The 19,143-nt window shown below is 53.4% G+C and overlaps 1 protein-coding gene across 2 annotated transcripts in view; it reads right to left on the bottom strand.

The window, feature by feature from the left end:
- Positions 1-17,631, bottom strand: part of MYBPC2 (myosin binding protein C2) — a 23,710-nt gene extending 6,079 nt beyond the window's left edge. For both annotated transcript variants that reach the window (XR_004675957.1, XM_034986975.1), the window contains exons 1-20: positions 17,528-17,631; positions 16,369-16,458; positions 15,744-15,830; positions 15,386-15,534; positions 14,851-14,968; positions 14,108-14,156; positions 13,867-13,926; positions 11,574-11,767; positions 11,189-11,321; positions 9,224-9,348; positions 9,040-9,145; positions 7,689-7,861; positions 5,672-5,837; positions 4,187-4,293; positions 3,807-3,836; positions 3,321-3,460; positions 2,100-2,259; positions 1,914-2,018; positions 1,264-1,452; positions 710-844 (exon numbers count right to left, since the gene is read on the bottom strand). Coding sequence is in view for 1 of the 2 variants with exons in the window: in XM_034986975.1 (XP_034842866.1) it covers positions 710-844; positions 1,264-1,452; positions 1,914-2,018; positions 2,100-2,259; positions 3,321-3,460; positions 3,807-3,836; positions 4,187-4,293; positions 5,672-5,837; positions 7,689-7,861; positions 9,040-9,145; positions 9,224-9,348; positions 11,189-11,321; positions 11,574-11,767; positions 13,867-13,926; positions 14,108-14,156; positions 14,851-14,968; positions 15,386-15,534; positions 15,744-15,830; positions 16,369-16,458; positions 17,528-17,546 (2,335 nt within the window). In the remaining variant the exon portion in view is untranslated. The remainder of the gene's footprint in view (positions 1-709; positions 845-1,263; positions 1,453-1,913; positions 2,019-2,099; positions 2,260-3,320; positions 3,461-3,806; positions 3,837-4,186; positions 4,294-5,671; positions 5,838-7,688; positions 7,862-9,039; positions 9,146-9,223; positions 9,349-11,188; positions 11,322-11,573; positions 11,768-13,866; positions 13,927-14,107; positions 14,157-14,850; positions 14,969-15,385; positions 15,535-15,743; positions 15,831-16,368; positions 16,459-17,527) is intronic.
- Positions 17,632-19,143: the final 1,512 nt, after the last annotated feature.

Genomic DNA, 19,143 nt, shown 5'->3' with positions numbered 1-19,143 from the left:
GATGGATGGATGGATGGATGGATGGATGGATGGATGGATGGATGGATACACAGAAAGATGGAGAGACAGCAGACAGATGGTTAGATGTTTATATAGGGAAATGGATGAATGGAAAGGAAAGGAGGGTGGAAGGGAGGGAGGGAAGAGAGAAGAAAGATGGTAATGAAGAGATAAATATACGGATGGAAAACATGTTACAGGATAGATGGATAGTTGGTTGAGCCAAAAGATTTTCTGATGGATTACAGATGGTTGGATGGATGACCAATGGTGGGCAAATGGATGGGAAGAAAGCAGGAAGGAGGGAGGGAAGGAAGGAAGGAAGGAAGGAAGGAAGGAAGGACAGATGGGTGGGTGGATGGATGGACGGATGGATGAGAGAAAAAAGGAATATAGGTGGTAGATAAATACAGGAATGATGGATGGATGGATGGATGAAAAGCTATTACTGTATGGAAGATGTGTATAGAGGAAGGAGGATGGGAGGGAGAGAGGGAGGGAGAGAGGACAAGCTGGTCAATGGGGGCCTAGCTTGAGCCACCCCATTCAGGGATTCATGCAAGTAAAATATAGACACAGAACCAGGGCAGCCCACCCCATCAGAGAGCTCTCCTGCACTGCCCTGTTTGCAGTCCCATGGATTATACCCCCAACCAGGGCTCTGTGTGAGCCACCGCGCCCCCACCCCAGGCCTGATGGGGCCACTCACAGCCCTCCAGGCAGTACTCCACCAGGTACCCATCGATGCCGCCTGCCCCAATCCTATTTGGGGGCCTCCACTTGAGAGTGGTGGTGGTGTCTGTCACGTCTTCCACCGTCAGGTGCAAGGGTTCACTCGTGGGCGCTGTAAGAATCCAGGGAAAGGGGAAGTGGAGGTAAATGAGGGGTTGGCGGTCACAGGGAGGGGCAGGGATCAGAGCTGGAGTCACTGACCAGGAAAGGGAGAAATATGGTGGGCCAGAGGTCAGTGAGCCAGGACGTGTCATCATGAGTCATTAAAACAAGATACGTCAAGGGACAGTGAGGTCTCCAGGAGCAGGGAAAAGTGTTAGCCTGGTAGGTCAGAGGCCCATGAGGTATTTGGGCAACAGCACAGAGTCTAGGATCATAGAGATTGGTGACTAATGTGCTGGGTCAGTAAGAGGTTAGGAGGTTGGTTAGGGCTGGAGGGTCAAAGGCCAGGTGTAGGGTCAGAGATCAGCAACAGGCAGGGCAGGGGTCGGAGGTGGACAGGGGTTTGGGGAGGGTGCAGAGGAGCATCACCAATAGGCATGAAGGGCCTGGTCTTCATGCTGGGCTGGGAAATGCCGATGGCATTGACAGCAAAGACCCGCATCTCATAGAGGATGCCCTCAATCATCTTGGTGGACTCATAGGTCGTCTCCGTAAAGACCTCAAAGTTCAGCTTCATCCAGCGCTGAGAGCCCTTCTTCTTCCGTTCCAGGAGGTAACCTGGTGCCCCCCCCCCACCACAACAGAGAGAAATGAGTGCTCATGGGGAGGTTATAGGGTCACAAGTCAGTTGGAGCAGTGAGAAGCCATCACAAGTTCACATGACCCAGAGAGGTCTGAGGCCATGAATCTTGGGTTGGTCTCAGGATCATGGAGTAGTCAGCAGTCACCAATCATGGGGTTGGGGATCAGGAACGGTCATGAGTCATGAATCAGGAGTCAGGGATCACAGAAAACCCTAGGCTGTTGACCAAAGTGAAGATGCCCAGGTTGTTGGGAAGCAAAGAATGAGAGGGAAGACCAAAGGAATTGCAAGATATCAAAGATGGAAAACAGATCTCAGAGGCAGATCACCAAGGATGCTAATAACTCTTAGAGGCCAAGGGATCGCTGGGGTGGCGGGGAGCTGGGGGAGTAAGAGAGGTCAGAGGTCATGGGGATTCTGGCACACGAGCACTCACCAGTGACTGGCTGCCCCCCGTCATACTTGGGTGGCTCCCAGACAAGAATGGCCCAATCCTCTCCAACAGAGGTGACACGCACAGCCTCCGGGGGGTCTGGGACATCTGTGGGAGGCAAGATGGTCAGGGGGTCCCTCAGGTCCTCAGGGAACCACCCCTCGCTCTCCCTCAGCTCCCTCTGCTTACCCACAACCCTCACGAAGATGGAAGCCACATCCTCGCCCACGGGGTTGGTGACCTTGATGGTGTAGCGGCCCTCATCCGCTCGATCGGCACCCTCGATCAAGAAGCTGCTGGTGTCTGTCTGATTCTCGATGCGGATCCTGCCTTCGGTGGCCGTGAACACCTGGACACAGCCACGGGATGGCCTTGCTCCATCTCTCCCCAAGCCCAGACCTGCCTCCGCCCTCCACTGCTCAAAATTCTCCAGCAGCTCCCCATCACCACACAACACAAGGCCTTGGACCTAGTGCAAGAGGACCGGTTGGATCTATATCCAGCCTCACCATTCTTCCCTGCTGCCCTCCTTGTCCTCCAAACACCACCCTTAATTAAAATCCCCCAAGATTTGGCATGCAATGCCCTCACCCGCTCCTCTATTTGTTCTACTCTTACTCATCCTTTAGGACTCACCTAGAAGTGGCCTTTTCTGGAAAGCCATCTTGGAAGCCCCCAGCTGAAAGTGATGGCCCTACCCCCTGAAGTCTCATAGTTTCCAGTACCCCCTTTTATCTCAGCCCTGGTCGCCCTGGACTGTGACTGCTTGGGCACGCTCTACCTCCCTCCAACAGTGAAGGCTCCTCATGTTGGTATCCTCAGTGCTATACACAGAGCCCTGCACAGAGGAAGCCTCAGGGGGTGTGTTTGCTGACTGAAGGAATGAATGAAGATTGAGTCAAGTCTATCCATTTTACAGACTAGGACTCTGAAGACCAGAGAAGGGAAGAAAAATTGAACTGTCCAGGGCCTGGAACATATAAGATAAAAATATTTGTTGGATGGATGGATGGATGGGTAACTGGATTGTTTGATGGATAAATGGACAGATGGATTAATTACTGGATGAGAAGATGGCCGGATGAACTAAGTAATCACTAAGTTTATGAATGGAAAGATGGGTGGATGGTTGAGTTGTGGATAGCTGGATTGGGTGGCTGACTGACTGATTAATGGATTAATGGATGGATGGATGGATGGATGGATGGAGCACCCACCATGTGGCAGGCCCAGTACCATGTGATAGATAAATATAATCTCCAGTCTTCAAAACAACCCTATGAAGAAGGATCATCATTCTCATTTTACAGACAATGAAACTGAAGCTCAGAGAGGGGAAGCCACTTGCCTAAAGTTGCCCAGCAGAGCTGAGAGAGAGAAGTCAGGGCACAGGGGGGAGCCCCACCATACCTCATCTCCCTTCAGCCAGGTGGCAACAGGACGAGGCTCCCCGGTGATGGACACATCAAGCCTCAACTTGTTTCCAGCCACAACCACAATCGAATTCTCTGAGGTCTTCCCTGAGCAGTCCAGGTGGATCTTTGGTGGTTCTAGTGGCAGAGAAGAGATACTGGGGAACTTGGTAGTGGGCAGCTGGGTCATCCCAATCCCCACCAAGGCAAGCTGGGTTCCCCAAGAGCTGGGCTCCAACAGCCATAAAAACCCTGGAGTTCTGCCCCCAGCCCCTCTTCCCTCAGACCCAGGAATCCAGACCCTCAGCCCCCTCCTCCCGCAGACCCAGGAGTCCAGACCCTCAGCCCCTCCTCCCTCAGACTCAGGAGTCCAGACCCTCAGCCCCTCCTCCCTCAGATCTAGGAGTCCTGGCCCCCAGCCCCCTCCTCCCTCAGACCCAGGAGTCCAGACCCTCAGCTTACTACAGCAGCCCCTGGTCCTTACCTTGCTTGGGTACATACTCCACCTTGATTTCTGGAGGACAGAGAAGACAGCTCTGTTAGCTCTAAATCCAGTGGACCGCTTATCCCACCCTCCTGCCGCAGAGGCTACAGGGAAGGTCTGCCATCACCTAGCAAGGGACCTAGGGGGCTGGGGATGGGTCCAGGCCCATGAGTGCCCTTCCTCCCAGGTGGACACACTTCAGAATATACAGTGCTCTCTCCCTCCATCTTCTCATCTGACACCTCCCATGAGATCAACAGACGCCTGCTGTCACCCCTAATACACATTAGGGAAACCTAATCCTGAAGGAGGGCATCTGGGCCCTGGGGTCTGGAAGGTGGATGCTTTGGCTCCTGGGGAACACAGAGGGGCATCCTCACCCAGGAAGTTGAGCTTGGCCGAGAGGGACAGGGCATAGCCATCGGGCACGAATGTGTAGTCTCCCTCATCCTCAGGGTGGACGTCATCAATCACCAGCTTGTGGAACCTAAGGGGTTGGGGGAGACAAGGCAAAGGTCAGGTGGGTCACTCTGAGGATCACCATGGAGAAACACCTTTTTTTTTTTTTTAAGTTTATTCATTTAAGTAATCTCTACCATCTCAATCTGGGCTCAAAGTCATAACCCAGAGATCGAGAGTCGCACACCTTTCTGAATGAGCCAGACAGCTGCCCGGAGAAACACCCTCTTCAATGCAATCTACGTCCCCATGCCCACCATTCTTTTTTTTTTTTTTTTAATTTGAGAGAGAGAGCACGAGCGGGGGTAGGGGCAGAGGGAGAGGGAGAAGCAGGCTCCCCACTGAGTGTGGAGTCCGAGGCGGGGCTCGATCCCAGGACCCCGAGATCATGACCTGAGCCAAAGACAGATGCCTTCCACAATGAGCCACCCAGGTGCCACCCCCCCCATGACCACCATTTTTATTCTGGGTTTTGAAACACTATCATCTGGGTTCAAATCTCAGCTTTGCCACTTATTAACTGTGTGACCTTGGGCAAGTTACCTAAGCTCCCTGTGCATTCAATTTCTTCATCTATAAAATAGATATCATGATAACAATCTACACCAGGGTTTTGTAAAGCAAGTAAAAATCTCCCTGGCACATAATAAATGCCCTATAAGCGTTAGGATTCATTCTCAGAATTATCGACACCACTGGCAGGCAGGGTTCCTTACACAGAACCCGGAGAAAGCCTACATTCTGCCAAGAGCTATGGTCAGGAAATGCAATCACTACTGTGTTGGGGCACACGTGTTCAGGCATCACGGTGGCTCTCCGTATCCCACAGATTACCAGGTGCTTCTCTTACATTTCCCTGTGCTACCTGTTGAATTCCAGTCCCTTGTTTCTCCAGCTAGATGTCTCCCCCACTTTGTAGGAGACTGTTTGCAAATACGGCCACAGGTTCTCCCCTCCCTGTATCCATGCCCCTTGCGATAAGACCTTGCAGCCTGTGGCTTCCTTCGCCCAAGAGACTACGGCAGAGGTGACACGGAGACCATTCCCAGCCCAGGCCACAGAGGCCTTGTTTGCTTCTGCTCTCTCTCGGGATGTCTGCTTCTGCCCCGTGCATATGCCCGGATAAGATGTCACATGGACCAGAGCGGAGGCAGCCCAGGTGTCCCGGCCGAGGTCCTGACGGAGCCCCAGAAGACCAGCAGAGCAGACCTTCAGCTGACCACAGAGGCCTGAGAAAGGCCATCCTAGATCAGCCAGCCCCCAACCAACCCGCAGACTCATGATTAAATACATCCTTTTCCCCTTAAACCACTAAGTATAGGGATGGTTGTTCCATCAGTATAGCTAACTGATACACACGCCCCCCCCCGCCCCACCCCCAGCCACCTCCACAGTCTATTCCGCACCTCCCCACGTGGGAGATGGTGATCCTCTTGCTGGGCCGCACCTCGATCCCATTCTTGTACCACTTGCCTGTCACCTTCTCATCAGACACCTCGCACTTAAACACGGCCTGTTCCGAGGCCTTCACTGTCAGATCCGCAATGTCCTGCAGGACCTCCAGCTGTTTCTCTGGACAGGGAGAGAAGGATATGGGGCCATCACAACTCCAGTCAGCCCACAAATATTTGCAAGCACCTATTCTGTGCCGAGCACTGTTCCAGGCACTGGGGATATAGCTATGAACAACCCAGAAACATCCACTGGCCTTGTGGAGCTCATATTCTAGTGCGGAGACAGTCGGTGAACAGGGAAACACATAAGTGTATAAGAGGGAGTGATGGGGCCCGAAGACAGGGAAGAGTCCATGCAAGAATGCAGAAGAGTCCCCCAGGTAGCGGAAACAGCAGGTGCAGAGGCCCTGTGGAGCAGAGCAGGCTTGGTGTGGGAAACAGTGAGGAGACCAGCGTGCAATGATCGAGGCAGACGTAGTAGGAGATGAGATGGGCAGGGGCAGACGGGGCCAGATCACAGACCTTGGGGACCCCACAGCAGACTCCAGCGAGGCAGGAATCACTAGAGAGTGTTGCGAAGATGGCTGGGATCTGACTTACTTTTTTTTTTTTTTTTAACAAAATGATGCATTTACATGGTTTAAAAATAAAGGAAATGGGGGTGCCTGGGTGGCTCAGTCGGTTAGGCGTCTGCCTTCCGCTCAAGACATGGTTCCGGCATCCTGGGCTCGAGCCCTGCAAGCCTCTGTACTCAGCGGGGGTCTGCTTCTCCCTTTCCCACTCCCCCTGCTTGTGCTCTCTCTCTCTCAAATAAATAAATAAAATCTTTTTTAAAAAATAAAGGAAATGGATTTAGATGTAGAGGGGATATCTCCCACTTACCCAACTCCAATCCTCCCTTCTCCAAGGGCACTATCCATTTAGTCTATCACTATGAAAGCAAACAGGTAAATATGTTTTCTCTCCTCCCTCCCTCCCTCCCTTCCTCTCCTCCCCTCCTTGCAAATTGTAACATATTTGCTTTTTCACCTAACAATACAGTATATTAGAAATCCTTCCGTATCAGTACATTTCAAACTGTCCTTTTTTTATGGCTACATACAGATATACCATAATTAATTTGGCTCATAAATACCTTAGTTTGGGGTTTGTTTTTTATATTTAAGGAATTATAGACTCACAAGCGTTTGCAAAAGCAGTGCATGGAGTCCCCTGTGGCCTTCAGCCAGCTTCCCCTGGTAGAGAGGGTGACATCTTACGTAACAGGAAAGTGACCTGGGCCCTAGAGAGCAGGGTGTGCTCAGTTTCCACCATCTGACTTACATTTTACAAGGATCACTCTGGCCGGTGTGTGTGAGTCGGGGAGGGGGGCGGCCATGAAAACAGGGCACCCAGTGACCACTGCTGTCGTTCAGGCATGAGGGGTGGAGGCCTGGGGCAAGTGAGGGCAACGGAGGTGGGGAAGAGTGGTCAGATCCTGGATATCCTCTGAGCGGGATGTTGCCAGGACTCTCCGGTAAACTGAATGCAGGGTGGGAGGCCAAGAGAGGAGTCAGGGACAGCTGCAAGATTTGGGGCCTGAGCAATTTTTTTTTAAGGTTTTATTTATTAATTTATCTGAGAAAGAGAGCCAGAGAGGGAGAAGCAGAGGGAGAGGGACAAGCAGACTCCGTGCTCAGCACAGAGCCTGACACGGGGCTCAATCCCAGGACCCCGAGATCATGACCTGAGCTGAAACCAAGAGTTGGACTTTAACCAACTGAGCCACCCAGGCACCCCTGAGCAATTTTTTAAAGTTTATTTATTTAATAAACTCTACCCCCAACTTGGGGCTCGAACCCACGACCCTCAGATCAAGTCACACGTTCTTCCAGCTGAGCCAGCCAGGCACCCCAGGGCCTGAGCAATTTTGAGCTGTGAGGAGAAGCATGACCTAGTGTGACCCCTGCCCCACCTGGAGGCCCCGTACCTTCCACAATGAGCTCGGCCTCACACTGGCCTCCACTGGTCAAGACCTGGTAGTGACCCCTATCCTCCAGGGTCACATCCGAGTAGATGAGAATGTGACGCTTCCCATCCTTTTTGTAGCGGTATGGAGCCTTGAAGGAATCCTCCCGTGTCATTTCCACACCATCTTTCATCCTAGGTGAAGGGCACATGAAGGGGAGAAGTGAGAGACCCGCATAGCCCTGGGTCTGGATATCAGAGGGTGAGGGCCAGAGAGATAGTCCTGAGCAGAGGTCAGGGCTCAGAAGGGTCCCAGGAGGGAGGAGAGATTCAGGTTGGCAGAAGCATCTTGAATAGATGGGTCACAGGGGGGATGGCGAGTCACAGGAAGTCACAGGCCACAGGGAGATGCTGCAAGGTCCCGGCTGGAGGTCAAGGGACACAAAAAGGTCATTGGGAGATGTCAGGGCATGGAGGGAGTCCTGGGGTCCCAGAGAGATGTCAAGTATTGTGGCCTCTCTAAATGGTACTTCCCTGCCTGAGAAACTCCTCCCTTCCCACTTCTTTTCTACCTCCTCATCATTCAAATCTCAGCTCCATTGCCACTTCCTCCAGGAAGTCTTCCCTGACCTCCTGAGTCCCTTCTTCCTATTAAAAAGTGGTTATAGCTTCAGTTAGTGCTCCTCTGAAACACCTGCCAAAATAGAACTTTTGTATTTATTCATGTGATGACGTGACTAACACATGTCTCTGTCTCCTACACATACACCCCAGAAGTTTACCAGATTATAAACTATAAGAGGGTGGGTGACATGTTGATATATTTTCTTCCCATTATATCTCCAATACATTGAAGAGTGCCATCATATAATAGGTACTCAATAAATATCTGTTGGATGGGTGAATAGATGTGGGGATGGATGCATGGATAAGGAGATGGGTGGGTGAGTGGGTGAGTGGATGGATGGGTGGATGGATGGATGGATGGATGGATAGATGGATGAATGGTTGATTGGACAGATGAACCAATGGGATAGATGGGTGGATGGATGGGGTGATGGATGGGTTGATGAATACATGGATGGATACATGAGTGGACGGACCAAAGGATGGATGGTTAGTTGAATGGATGAGTAAATGAATCTGAAATAGCAGGGATCAGGAAAAGGACCTGGAAGAAGATGAGATAGGTAGAGGTCAGAAGTTCTAGAAAGAGGTCATGGGTGAAGGTCAGGATTTATAGAGAAAGGCTGAGGTCTCCTGGTGACTACTGGGTAAATTTCCAGAATCTCTAAGAGGGCTCATAAACATCAGAGCTGAGGCAAAGAAGCTGTGGGCACCTGTATGGAGCTCAGGGATCAAAAGTCACTTACCACATGACCTGGGCACCATCTTCTGACACCTCCACTGACATTTCTACCCGGTCACCCACAAACACCTGCTGGTCCTCAAGGGGTTTGACAATCAGGACTGGAGGTTCTGTGAGACATGGAGGGACAGGAGATCAGTAGTTTCAGGACCCGCTCCAGAGCCCCACTCCCCAAATCTCAGCCTCACCTTTGACAAAGACCTCGGTGAAACACTTCTCATCTTTGACAGCAACCTCATAAGCAGCATCGTCCGCCAATGTGCACTTGTTGATGGTGAGAATTCGCTTCTTACCAACATTCTCAAACACGTGCCTGGTGCAAAAATCTTATCTCAGCCTAGAGCCTGGAGGAGATCCCAGCCCTGGGGTAGATCTGCCCACCAGTTCTCAGGGAAGTCACTTCCTCTCAGAGCCAAATTGTGTGGGAGGAGACAGATGGTCTAATTTCTAGTATTTAAGTAACCACAGCGGAAATCCTAACTGCCCCCCCCATATCCATCCTTCCCTTCCATTTAGCAGTAGCGCATAGGTACCCACCTAGAGGACAACATTTCCCAGCCTCCTTTGCTGCTGGGATGGTGCACCACTGAACTTGGGCCTATGGAATGTGAGTGGATTCAACATGCATAACTGCTAGGTCATTTTCACCTTTGAGTTGCTTGCTCTGGACTTCTCTCCTTCCCCCTTCCTGTCTGCCAGTCACAGATGTACCCATGACCCAGCTTCAATCTTGCAGATGAGGACAATGCCACAAGAAATGGTGCAGCCAAAAATGTGGAACCTGGGTCCCCAAACAATCTCTAGGAAGAGAGCCAACCTACCAGCCTCAATCAGTTAGAAACACATTTCTCTCTCACTTAAAGTAATGTAACCTAGGGACTCTGTTACAGCAACTTAACCTGTACCTTAACTAACTTAACTTTTTATTTTATCCAACATGCTCCTGATGAGAAACTTAGAAGACACAGCCAGGGTGCCTGGCTAGCTAAGTAGGAAGAGCATGCTGACGTTTGATCTTGGAGATCCTGAGTTAGAGTCCCACATTGCATGTAGAGATTACTTAAATAAATAAATAACTTAAAAAACACACACACACACAACCAAGAAAAAAATAATAAAGCTAGAACCCATCCAAGAGATAACTGTCGCAAACATTTTGACCTCTGTCCTTCCAATCTTTTTATCTATACATACGTAGATTAACATTTTGTGAAGCAGAAATGGGAACCATGCTTCTTCCTGTTTGCTAATCTTGACCAGCTTCCCATATTATGTATTTTAGGATCTCTTTTTTAGTGACTACACATTAAAGATTCCTTTAGTAAGGAATCATACATTTTGGTTGTTTTCCATTTTTTGCTAAAATAGCAAATGCTTTAGTGAACATCCTTACAGCTAAATATGCACAACCATGATAATTCTCTTAGGATAAATCCCTCAGAAGTGCCCTTTCAGAGATTTAGCAAGTACCATTCCTGCCAGGAGCATTTGTGTACCCATTTTCCTATGTCGTCCCCAGCACTGGGTTTTATCATTTTGGAAAGTCTTTGCCCATTTGGAGAGCAGAAATACTATGATTTATTTGCATTATTATTATTGTTTTGCTGTTATTTGTAAGGTTGAATGTGTATTCCACAGCATATTGGCCATTTGGATTTCTTCTCAACCAAATTCCTATTTTCATTACCTTTGTCAATTTTTAAAAGATTATTTATTTATTTATTTTTAAAGACTTTATTTATTTATTAGAGAGAGAGAGCATGAGCAGGAGGAGGGGCAGAGGGAGAGGGAGAAGCAGACTTCCCACTGAGCACGGAGCCCAACTCAGGGCTCGATCCCAGGACCCTGGGCCAAAGACAGACGCTTAACCAACTGAGCCACCCAGGTGCCCCTAAAGATTTTTTTAAGAGTAACCTCTACACCCAATTTGGGGCTTGAACTCATGACCCCGACATCAAGGGTCACAAGCTTTGCCGACTGAGCCAGCCAGGTGCTGCTCCATTGTCAATTTTTTTTTATTGAGGTATTTGCACTTTTCATATGGATGAGGGAGCGCTCTTTCTGGGTTAAGAGTGGTCAGCCTTATACCTGGGCCCACTCTGGTACTCAGATCCCCCGCGCCCCCAGCCGAGGGACTGTCCCTCAATACGTACTTGCTACTTGGTTTGATCTCCTGGCCGTTCTTGTACCACTTAAGGGGAAGGTCTGGGTCACTGATTTCCACCACCAACTTGATCTTGTTGCCCCTGTCCACTTGGTAGGCTGGATCCAGCTTCTTCGTGAAGGCTGGAGATTGAGGGATGCAGGGGGCATGGAGCTGAGATGTTCTCACTGCCCTGGCCGCCCCCAGAGCTGCCACGTCTCCCTTCCCAGACCATGGGCTCTCCAAGGTCAATGTCAGGAAGCCTCCCATGACAACAGGGCTCTATTACTCCTTAGGTTGGGACCTTCAAGAGATAGGTCCAGGATGCAAACATCCAATATCCATGACGATGGGATCCCCCAGCAGGGCCCACCTCCCCTCAGAACCGTGCTGACCTGCACTCTTCTTGACCTCGACCTTGGCCTTCTTGAGCCGCTTCAGCATGCCCCGGAGGTCAGTGATGCCATATTGGAAGGCGATCTTCTCATACTCGCTCTTCTTTGCCCCTTTCAGGAGCTCCCAAATTTCAGGGGGGATGCCTAGGTCATCATCATCTTTCTTCTTTTTCTTCTCCTCCTCAACCACCTCCCTGAGGGCAGGAAGAGCGGGCAGGGGCCGCCGGGGGGGGGGGGGGCGGGGGGCGGTGGAGGGGTAGTTAGGATTAGAAGGTGAAGTGCTCCCTCCACCGTCACCCACTTGCTGTGCCGCTTTCTCTTTCTGGGCCTGGTGCCCCTTTCCTCTCTGCCTGGGCCATGGCCTCAGCCTCCTCCCTGACCTCCTAGCCTCCATCCTGCCTCTTCCCCTCTAGCCTGTTCCCCACATGGTCCCAGGAGGGTATTCCTAACTTCCACATCAGATGCCACCCTTTCCTTGTTCAAAATTCTTCCATGGGTCCCCCACTGCCATCAGGAGGAAGCCCCAGCAGTTCAGCTGATAGTCATGACCCCACCCACCATGTTATCACCACCCCCACAACCACCCAAGCATGTTACTTGCCTTTCCTGAATCCTCCAGGCCCCTCCTGCCTCCCAGCCTTTGCACAAAATGTTTCCCTGCCCAGATGACCTCTCCCTACTTTCCCTTCCTGTTGGACTCCTCTTCAGAACTATGCCAAAGCTCCCTCCTCTGTGAGTCACTCCTGGTCTTCCCAGGCAATGAGTTGCCTTCCCTCTGGGTTCTCACAAGGCCCCTGGGGGACCCTCTCTCTGATAACACTAAACAGTCTTGGTCTCTTTCTATGTCCTGCTGGACCAGACCCATCTCCCCAAACCAATCCATGACTCAATGTCAGGATTGATCTCAACCCATGGCCTGGCAGACAGGAGGCTTCAGAAGATGTTTGCTGAGTGAGAAAGTAAGTATATCTCTAGAAAGAAGAAAGGAAGGAAAGGAAGGGAACAAAGAAAGGCGAGATGAGTGGGGAAACAGGGGACATATTAATATTTGGAATGATGTACAGAGCATTGGGTTGGAAATTAATACAGACATGGGTCAAGGCTTGATGGATGGCTAAGGTGATGGATGTGTGGGTCCATGGATGGGTGGGTAGGTGGAGGATGGGTGGCATGGAGATAGGTGAATGGGTAGATGGAGGATAACTGGGTGAGTGGATGGACTGATGAGTTGGCGGCAAATGGTTGGGTAGGCAATTGATTGGATATGTTGAGGGGAGATGGCCGGGCAGGTGGTTGTCTGGGTAAAGACAAAGAGATGAATCTATCAGTAATGGGATTGTTGTAGATTTGGTTATGGGGATAGATGAATGAGTAGAGGAATGGATGGGTAGACCAGCAGATAATGAATAACCAAGAGAACGGACCAGCCTCATGTTGAACACTATAAAACTGCCAATATCCAATCATTTTTACCTAAAGAACAGCAATTTCATATAGATCAATCAAAGAGAGAGCTATCTGGTTGGATGGGTGTGTCACTAAAGAGGTGAAGAGTTGATCAAGGAATGCCTGGCTCAGTAGGCACGTGGGATAATGGATTCAGTTGGGAGAGAGATGCAGGTGCAGACAGATACACAGGTGGGAAGAAAGATGGATGATAGACAAGATGGGTGATGCAAAGGTGGAAGATGGTGCCTCCATAGGCAGGAAATGGGATTATGGGGTGGGTGGGTGACGGATGAATGAATGGGTTCCTGAATGGGTGGCTGAGTGTAATGGCAGACGAGTGGAGGGACAGGTGGGAAGATGGCGGGTAGATGAATGGATATGTGGGCAGATGAATGGGCAAATGGGCAGGTAGGTGAATGGTTAGATTAGTCAATGGATACATAGGTAGCTGGTTGGATGGATGGATGAGATTGGTGAGTGGATGGGTGGACCCCCCCCTGCCCCCCAGAATGGATAGATGGGTATTTGGCTGGGTGAACAGGGGGATGTGCAAGTGAATCAGAGCCTAAGTGAACAGGAAAAATGGCTGTGAGGATGATGGATTGAAGGGTCGGTAGGTAGGTAAACTGGCCGGCAGATGGTTGAGTGGGTGCGGTTGTAGGTAAAGGTGTAGGTAAATGGTGGCTAGGTGGATGGACAGATGGCCAGGTGGGTGGGGAATGGGTAGACACAGGAGGTTGTAGAGGGGGAAACGGGGAGTCCAGAGCTGGCAGTGGCCTCACCCACCATCCTTCTCCTCTTTGAGTCCCATCTCCCCTCTCTAGGCCAGGTGGGGTAGGCTTACCTCTTCTTCAACAGGCCACTGAAATCCAGCTCACCCGCATCTTCTGACTTCCCTTCACCTCTGTGGCCATTGAGAGGGTGTGTGAACCCCACAGAGGTCCTGTGCCCTCAGGACCTCAGTGTCTCCCCACTCCTCCCTTCTCCCACAGCTCCCCCTCCCAGGGGAGACACTCCCATAGTCCTCGGCACCAGCAGACACCAGCAGCCCCCTCCACCTCTTCCCAGGCTCCAGGATCACTTACGAACGCTTGAAGCTTTCTAGACCCTGCCCAAAGGCATCCTGACGGGGCACTGAGGAGAGGAGATGATGGGACAGAAGGTGAGCTGGAGGCAAGGCCTGATCTAAGACCAAGAGTGCCCCTCCAGGCCTGCACAAGCTCCACCCAGGCCCCCTGTCTTGGATCAGCACACCCTGTCACTTGGACGTGGATACCTGTTGCCCTCGCTGCCACACCACTCCCAAGTAGCCTGTCCCGCCTCACACTTGGGCCAGCATGCTCTTCTGCCCAGGCATGGGCAACCGCCTTCCCTATGTCCTCCATATTTAAGCCCCACACATCCCGGGCTGTAGACCCCAGAGCCTGTACACCTTCAGGGGTCCACACATATTCCCCCAAATCTGCAATAGCCTCCCACTAAGCTTGTGCACCCTCACCCTAAACCTGGACACCCTCGCTTCCCAAGCCTTTATGGCTGCCTTCTCAAGCCTGTGCACCGTGACCCTGGGATCTACTTAACTCACCTTCTCAGCCTTCAAGTAGGCACCAAAAACTCTGCTCCCTCTCACCCCCAAGTCCACACCTCCTCATGGTCTAAGCCCATGGACTATTTTCCCAATTTTGAATGCCTTGACCCCTGCATCTACTCCCTCCTCCCCAATCTCACCCCCACATCTGTATGCTCTCCTACACCAGACTGAAACATCTGCCCCAGCCCTGCCCCCCCACAACCCTTTGCTCCCCACCTCCCACCCCCTCCAGCACACCCTCCACATCGATGTTGAAGGCACAGCTGTCGCAGAAGTCCTTGGCTTTGACCTCAAGGCGGTAACTCCCGCGGTCCCCCAGGACCACCTTCCCAATGTGCAGCTCCACGGTGTACACCTGGGGGCCGGGACCAGGGGTGTGGGTGCAGGTGACTGCTCCCCAGCACCACCCCACACCCCCCAGAGCCCACCTCACATCTCCCTCTCTGGGTCCTCACCCTGATTCCACTGGAGGAGCCAGCTGTCTCTTCCCATGACTGGACAACCCTTACCCCTGGGGGGCCCCCATCCCTGACCCCTGAGACCTTTCTGGGAATGCACACACCGGTCAAGTGCACCCTGCCCTAACCCAAACATTCTCCCAGCCTGTCCCCACAATCTCCACCAAGCAGCCCCGCACAGCCTCTCTCCCTAGAGGTCCTGTTTTCCATCTACAGGGGCTCCAGGCCTCAGGCAACAGGCCTTCTGAGAATTGGGGGCTGCACAACCTCCATCCCCAGCCCACATGCCCTTAGTGTCCCCACGGGGTCCTCACATTGCTGGCCGAGTCGTGGGACTCCTTGAAAGAGAATCGGGCCCCGCTCTTGCTGCCCAGCTCCAGCCACTTCCCCTTGAACCACTTGACGGTGGGTTTCCCTGGGAGCTCCTTCCCGTTCACCTTGGCCAAGATCACCACGTCTTTTCCTGGATGGGCGGTGGGGGATGGGAGGGAGTGGCCAGACAAGAACCATGAGACTCTACAGAGAGGACTGTGAGCTTCTCCTCCCTCAGACCCAGGAGCCCTGGTCCCCAGCCCCCTCCTCCATCTGACCCGGGAGTCCAGACCCCCAGCCCCTCCTCCCTCAGGCCCAGGAGTCCTGGTCCCCAACCCCTCCTCCCTCATCCCCCCTCACCATTCTCCACCGACACAGAGTCTGGCTTCTTCAGGAAAATGCCAGTGGGCTCCTCAGCAGTGGGAGACTGGTCCTCAGGTGGGGCTTCTGCTCAGGAGACAGGATTAGGGGATCTGAGGCAGGCTGGGGAAGGGGCAGCAGGCCACGTAAGGAGTGGGGCTTAGAGCCTGTGAGGGTCCCTCTGCTCAAATGCCAAAGCATGGAGCAAAGTGGCTTCTCCTGACTTGGGAAATACCATGTGTCACCCAGGTGGCTGCATGACCTTGGCCAGTCTCCCCCACCCCTTTGGGCCTCAGTTTCCCCATTTGTGAACTGGAGGGAGGTGGACTGGATGGTTTGAATGCGGCTTTGGGGTAGGAGAGGTGTGGAGATAGATTGTGGCATTCAGAGCTGGGCAGAACTCGGAGATGAATCAGCCAGTTGCCGGGGGCTTGAGGGCCAGGCTGAGGGGCTGGGCTCTAACCTGGAGGCACTGGGGAGCCATGGAGGATTGTGAGCAGGGGAAGGATGGATTAGCTCTGGAGGTAGGACTAAAGGAGAGAAAGCAGGGTGGGTGCAGAGAGGCAAGGGGAGCCTGGAGGATGAAGAGCCAGGTTCTGCAGATCCCACAGGAACAGTGTCTCACCTTTGGGGGCCTCTACAGGAGCCTCCTCAGGGGGGGCTTCCTTGGGAGCTGGTTTGGCAGCCTCTTTGCCTTTGGGGGCCTTTTTGGCTACTGCGAGGTAAAAGATGTTCTCAGTTGAGCAAGTGCTCAGTGCTCTCCTCTTCCAAAACCCAGGAGTCCAGGCCCGCCCCCTCCTCCCTCAGATCCAGAAGTCCTGCCCCTTCATGTGTAAATTTATCTGTAATCCTGAGAGTCTGAGCTATTGGGTTTCCCCTTGCCCCAGGCAAGTCATGTCCCATCCACTCGGGCCACGAGGCCCTGACCTTTTGGGTCCTGGGGGTATAATTAGCTCTTTCCCTGGGCTGGAAACCGGACACCTTGTGCTGACCATAGCATCTTTCACCTGCCCTGCCTACTGGCTCCTGGCCCACCAGCACCCCAGCTGCAGTGAGGGCCTGGACCCCCACCCCACAGCCTGGTTGGCCTGATGCCAGCAGTCTGGACACCCCAGGAGGAGGGTCCCTCCCAGGGACTTGCATCTCTTCTGTTCAATTCTTCAGAGGGAGAAAGCAGCACCCCCATGTAAACAAATGCCCCTGTCCCATTCAAAGAAGAGCATCAAACTGCACATAAAGGGCCCCTATATGGAGAGGGCCCCCTAATTCCTTCGTGGGGAAGCTCAGATTCCTATAGAATTCCTTATACCAACAAGAGCTCTCCTCACCACAGAGACAGGACCCCCTAATCTCTATACACACAAGGACTCCACTCCCCTACAGAGAAAGGACTCAGTCCTCACTCAGAGAAGCGTCCCGCTCCCTATGAAGAGGACTCCATCCCCAAAGGTAGAGGACCCCAATCACCATGCAAAGACTCCCTGGTCTACGTACACAGCACTCCCATCCCTATGGAGAAAAAGGACTCAAATTCAGAGAATCTTCATCTGCACCCAGAGATGGGCCCCCCCAAATCCCTACAGAGAAAGGAACACCCTCACTGCACAGGGAAGGAGACCCACCCACCCAACACAGATATGGGACCCCCCCACCCCACACAAGGAAGGGAACCCCTCCCCACACAGAGAACACATCCCATTCTCCCAAACCTACAGAGGAGCCCTTAGCCCCATTCAGAAAAGGGGAGCGCCTCTCCCCCCAGGGAGGGCAGTCCTGAAAGCCACCTGGTTCTGCCTCAGGCATGGCAGCAGACCTCCTCTCGCTCCTCGCTCGCTCCGCTCCTCGGAGGCAGCTTGTCCCTCAGGGCCCTAGGGAGGACAGGTGGGCCCCCAGAGGGAGCCCTTTAAGGAGTCCAGAGACTCCCAGGAGGCTGTGGGAGGCATCACACTTGCCTCCCCGCCCTCCCTGGCTGCCCCACATTCCCGGGGTGAGTTCTGAAGGGTGAGAAATAACATCTGGACCAGGAGAGATGGCTGAATGCCAGGTCCCTGGGGAGAAGTGGCCTGGGGTTCAGACACCCGGGTCCCAGGAAGGGCGTGCTGGAGGCGAGGACTCCCGCTGAGGGAGGAGGGCCTGGACTTCTGGGTCTGGGGCTCAGATCTTGGGTCCAGGAAAATGGAGAAGGATGAGGGCCTGGACTCCTAACTCCTAGGAGGCGGGAGAGGAAGGGGCTGGGGTCTAAAATGGGTGAGGGCTCCGAGCCAGAACTCTGCCGTAGGGGCAAAAGGGGAAGACGGTCTAGAAAGCCATTCTTAGTATCTGCAAGTCAGGAGTTTTCGGGAAACCGGAGCTGCGAGGGAGGGTCTGGTTTCCCAGCGTAGGCAGGACGGCTGCGGGGGTGGGGGGAGGTCTCTGTGCCAGCAGGAGGGGCACTGAGGCTCGGGGACTCTCGAGTCCCGCCCCTGGGCGAGAGCACATCCGAAGGCCTGCGGCCCCTGCCACCTGGACCCCCGGATTGGCCGCTGCCCCTCCTGGGACCGAGCCGGCCGGCTCCCCGCGACGGTTCCCGGAGCGGGCGCGGCGGGCACCGGACGCGGGGGAGGGAGCGAGTGCCCCCAGAGGGGCGGGTGGGGAGACCGGGAAGGCCCTGGAGGGCTGCCCGGACGTTGGCGCCCTTCCCAGCAGGGGGACCTGTGGCTTTCAGAATGGGGGTGGGGGTGGCTGGACGCCGGATGGGGGGAGGTGAAGGAGGCCAGAAGGGGGGGATTGGGGGAAGAGAGGGGTCTTTGGGGGGCAGTAGGTGTTATGGGGAGGAAGGCGAGGTGAGTGTGAGAGGGAGAAGGGTGTGGGGGCTTGGGGTTAAGGCGGAGGACGGGAGAGGAAGCAACTGTGGCTGAGGGAGCAGGTTTGAGTGAAGACAAGTCCCTCCCGATTTTCTTCCTGTCCATCTGGCCCCTCACCCGCTTTTCCAAAACCCCCTGCGAGCCGGAAACTGCCCCGCCTCCCGGGAGCGTCGAGCCAACCCGGCGGCAGCCTCTCCGTGACGTCACAGGTTGCCAGGCAGACTGCCACTCCGTTCCCGCGGGCCCAGTTCTGAGGTGCAGCGGCGGGAGCCAGAGGGCTGCGCTGCCACCAGGAGCCTCCCGCCCGGCCTGCCCGCCCGAGTGCTGCATCCAGGGAGAGGGGGGAAGACGTACAGAGCAGGAGGACAGAAATGCAGAAGGGGGGACAGAGACCTTGACGGAAAGGGAAGCAGGGAGACGGTGGGGAAGAGAGGGAGGGCGCCTGGCTGGCTCAGCCTGGAAGAACAGGCGACTCCTGATCTCGGGGTTGAGAGCTGGAACCCCATGTTAGGTGTAGAGATTGCTTAAAAATAAAAAATCTTGGGGCGCCTGGGTGG

Source organism: Mirounga leonina, unplaced genomic scaffold (assembly GCF_011800145.1).
Source record: "Mirounga leonina isolate KUSES-001 unplaced genomic scaffold, KU_Mleo_1.0 Mir_376, whole genome shotgun sequence".
Classification (NCBI taxonomy): domain Eukaryota; kingdom Metazoa; phylum Chordata; class Mammalia; order Carnivora; family Phocidae; genus Mirounga; species Mirounga leonina.
This window is presented reverse-complemented; position numbering and strand designations above follow the sequence as displayed.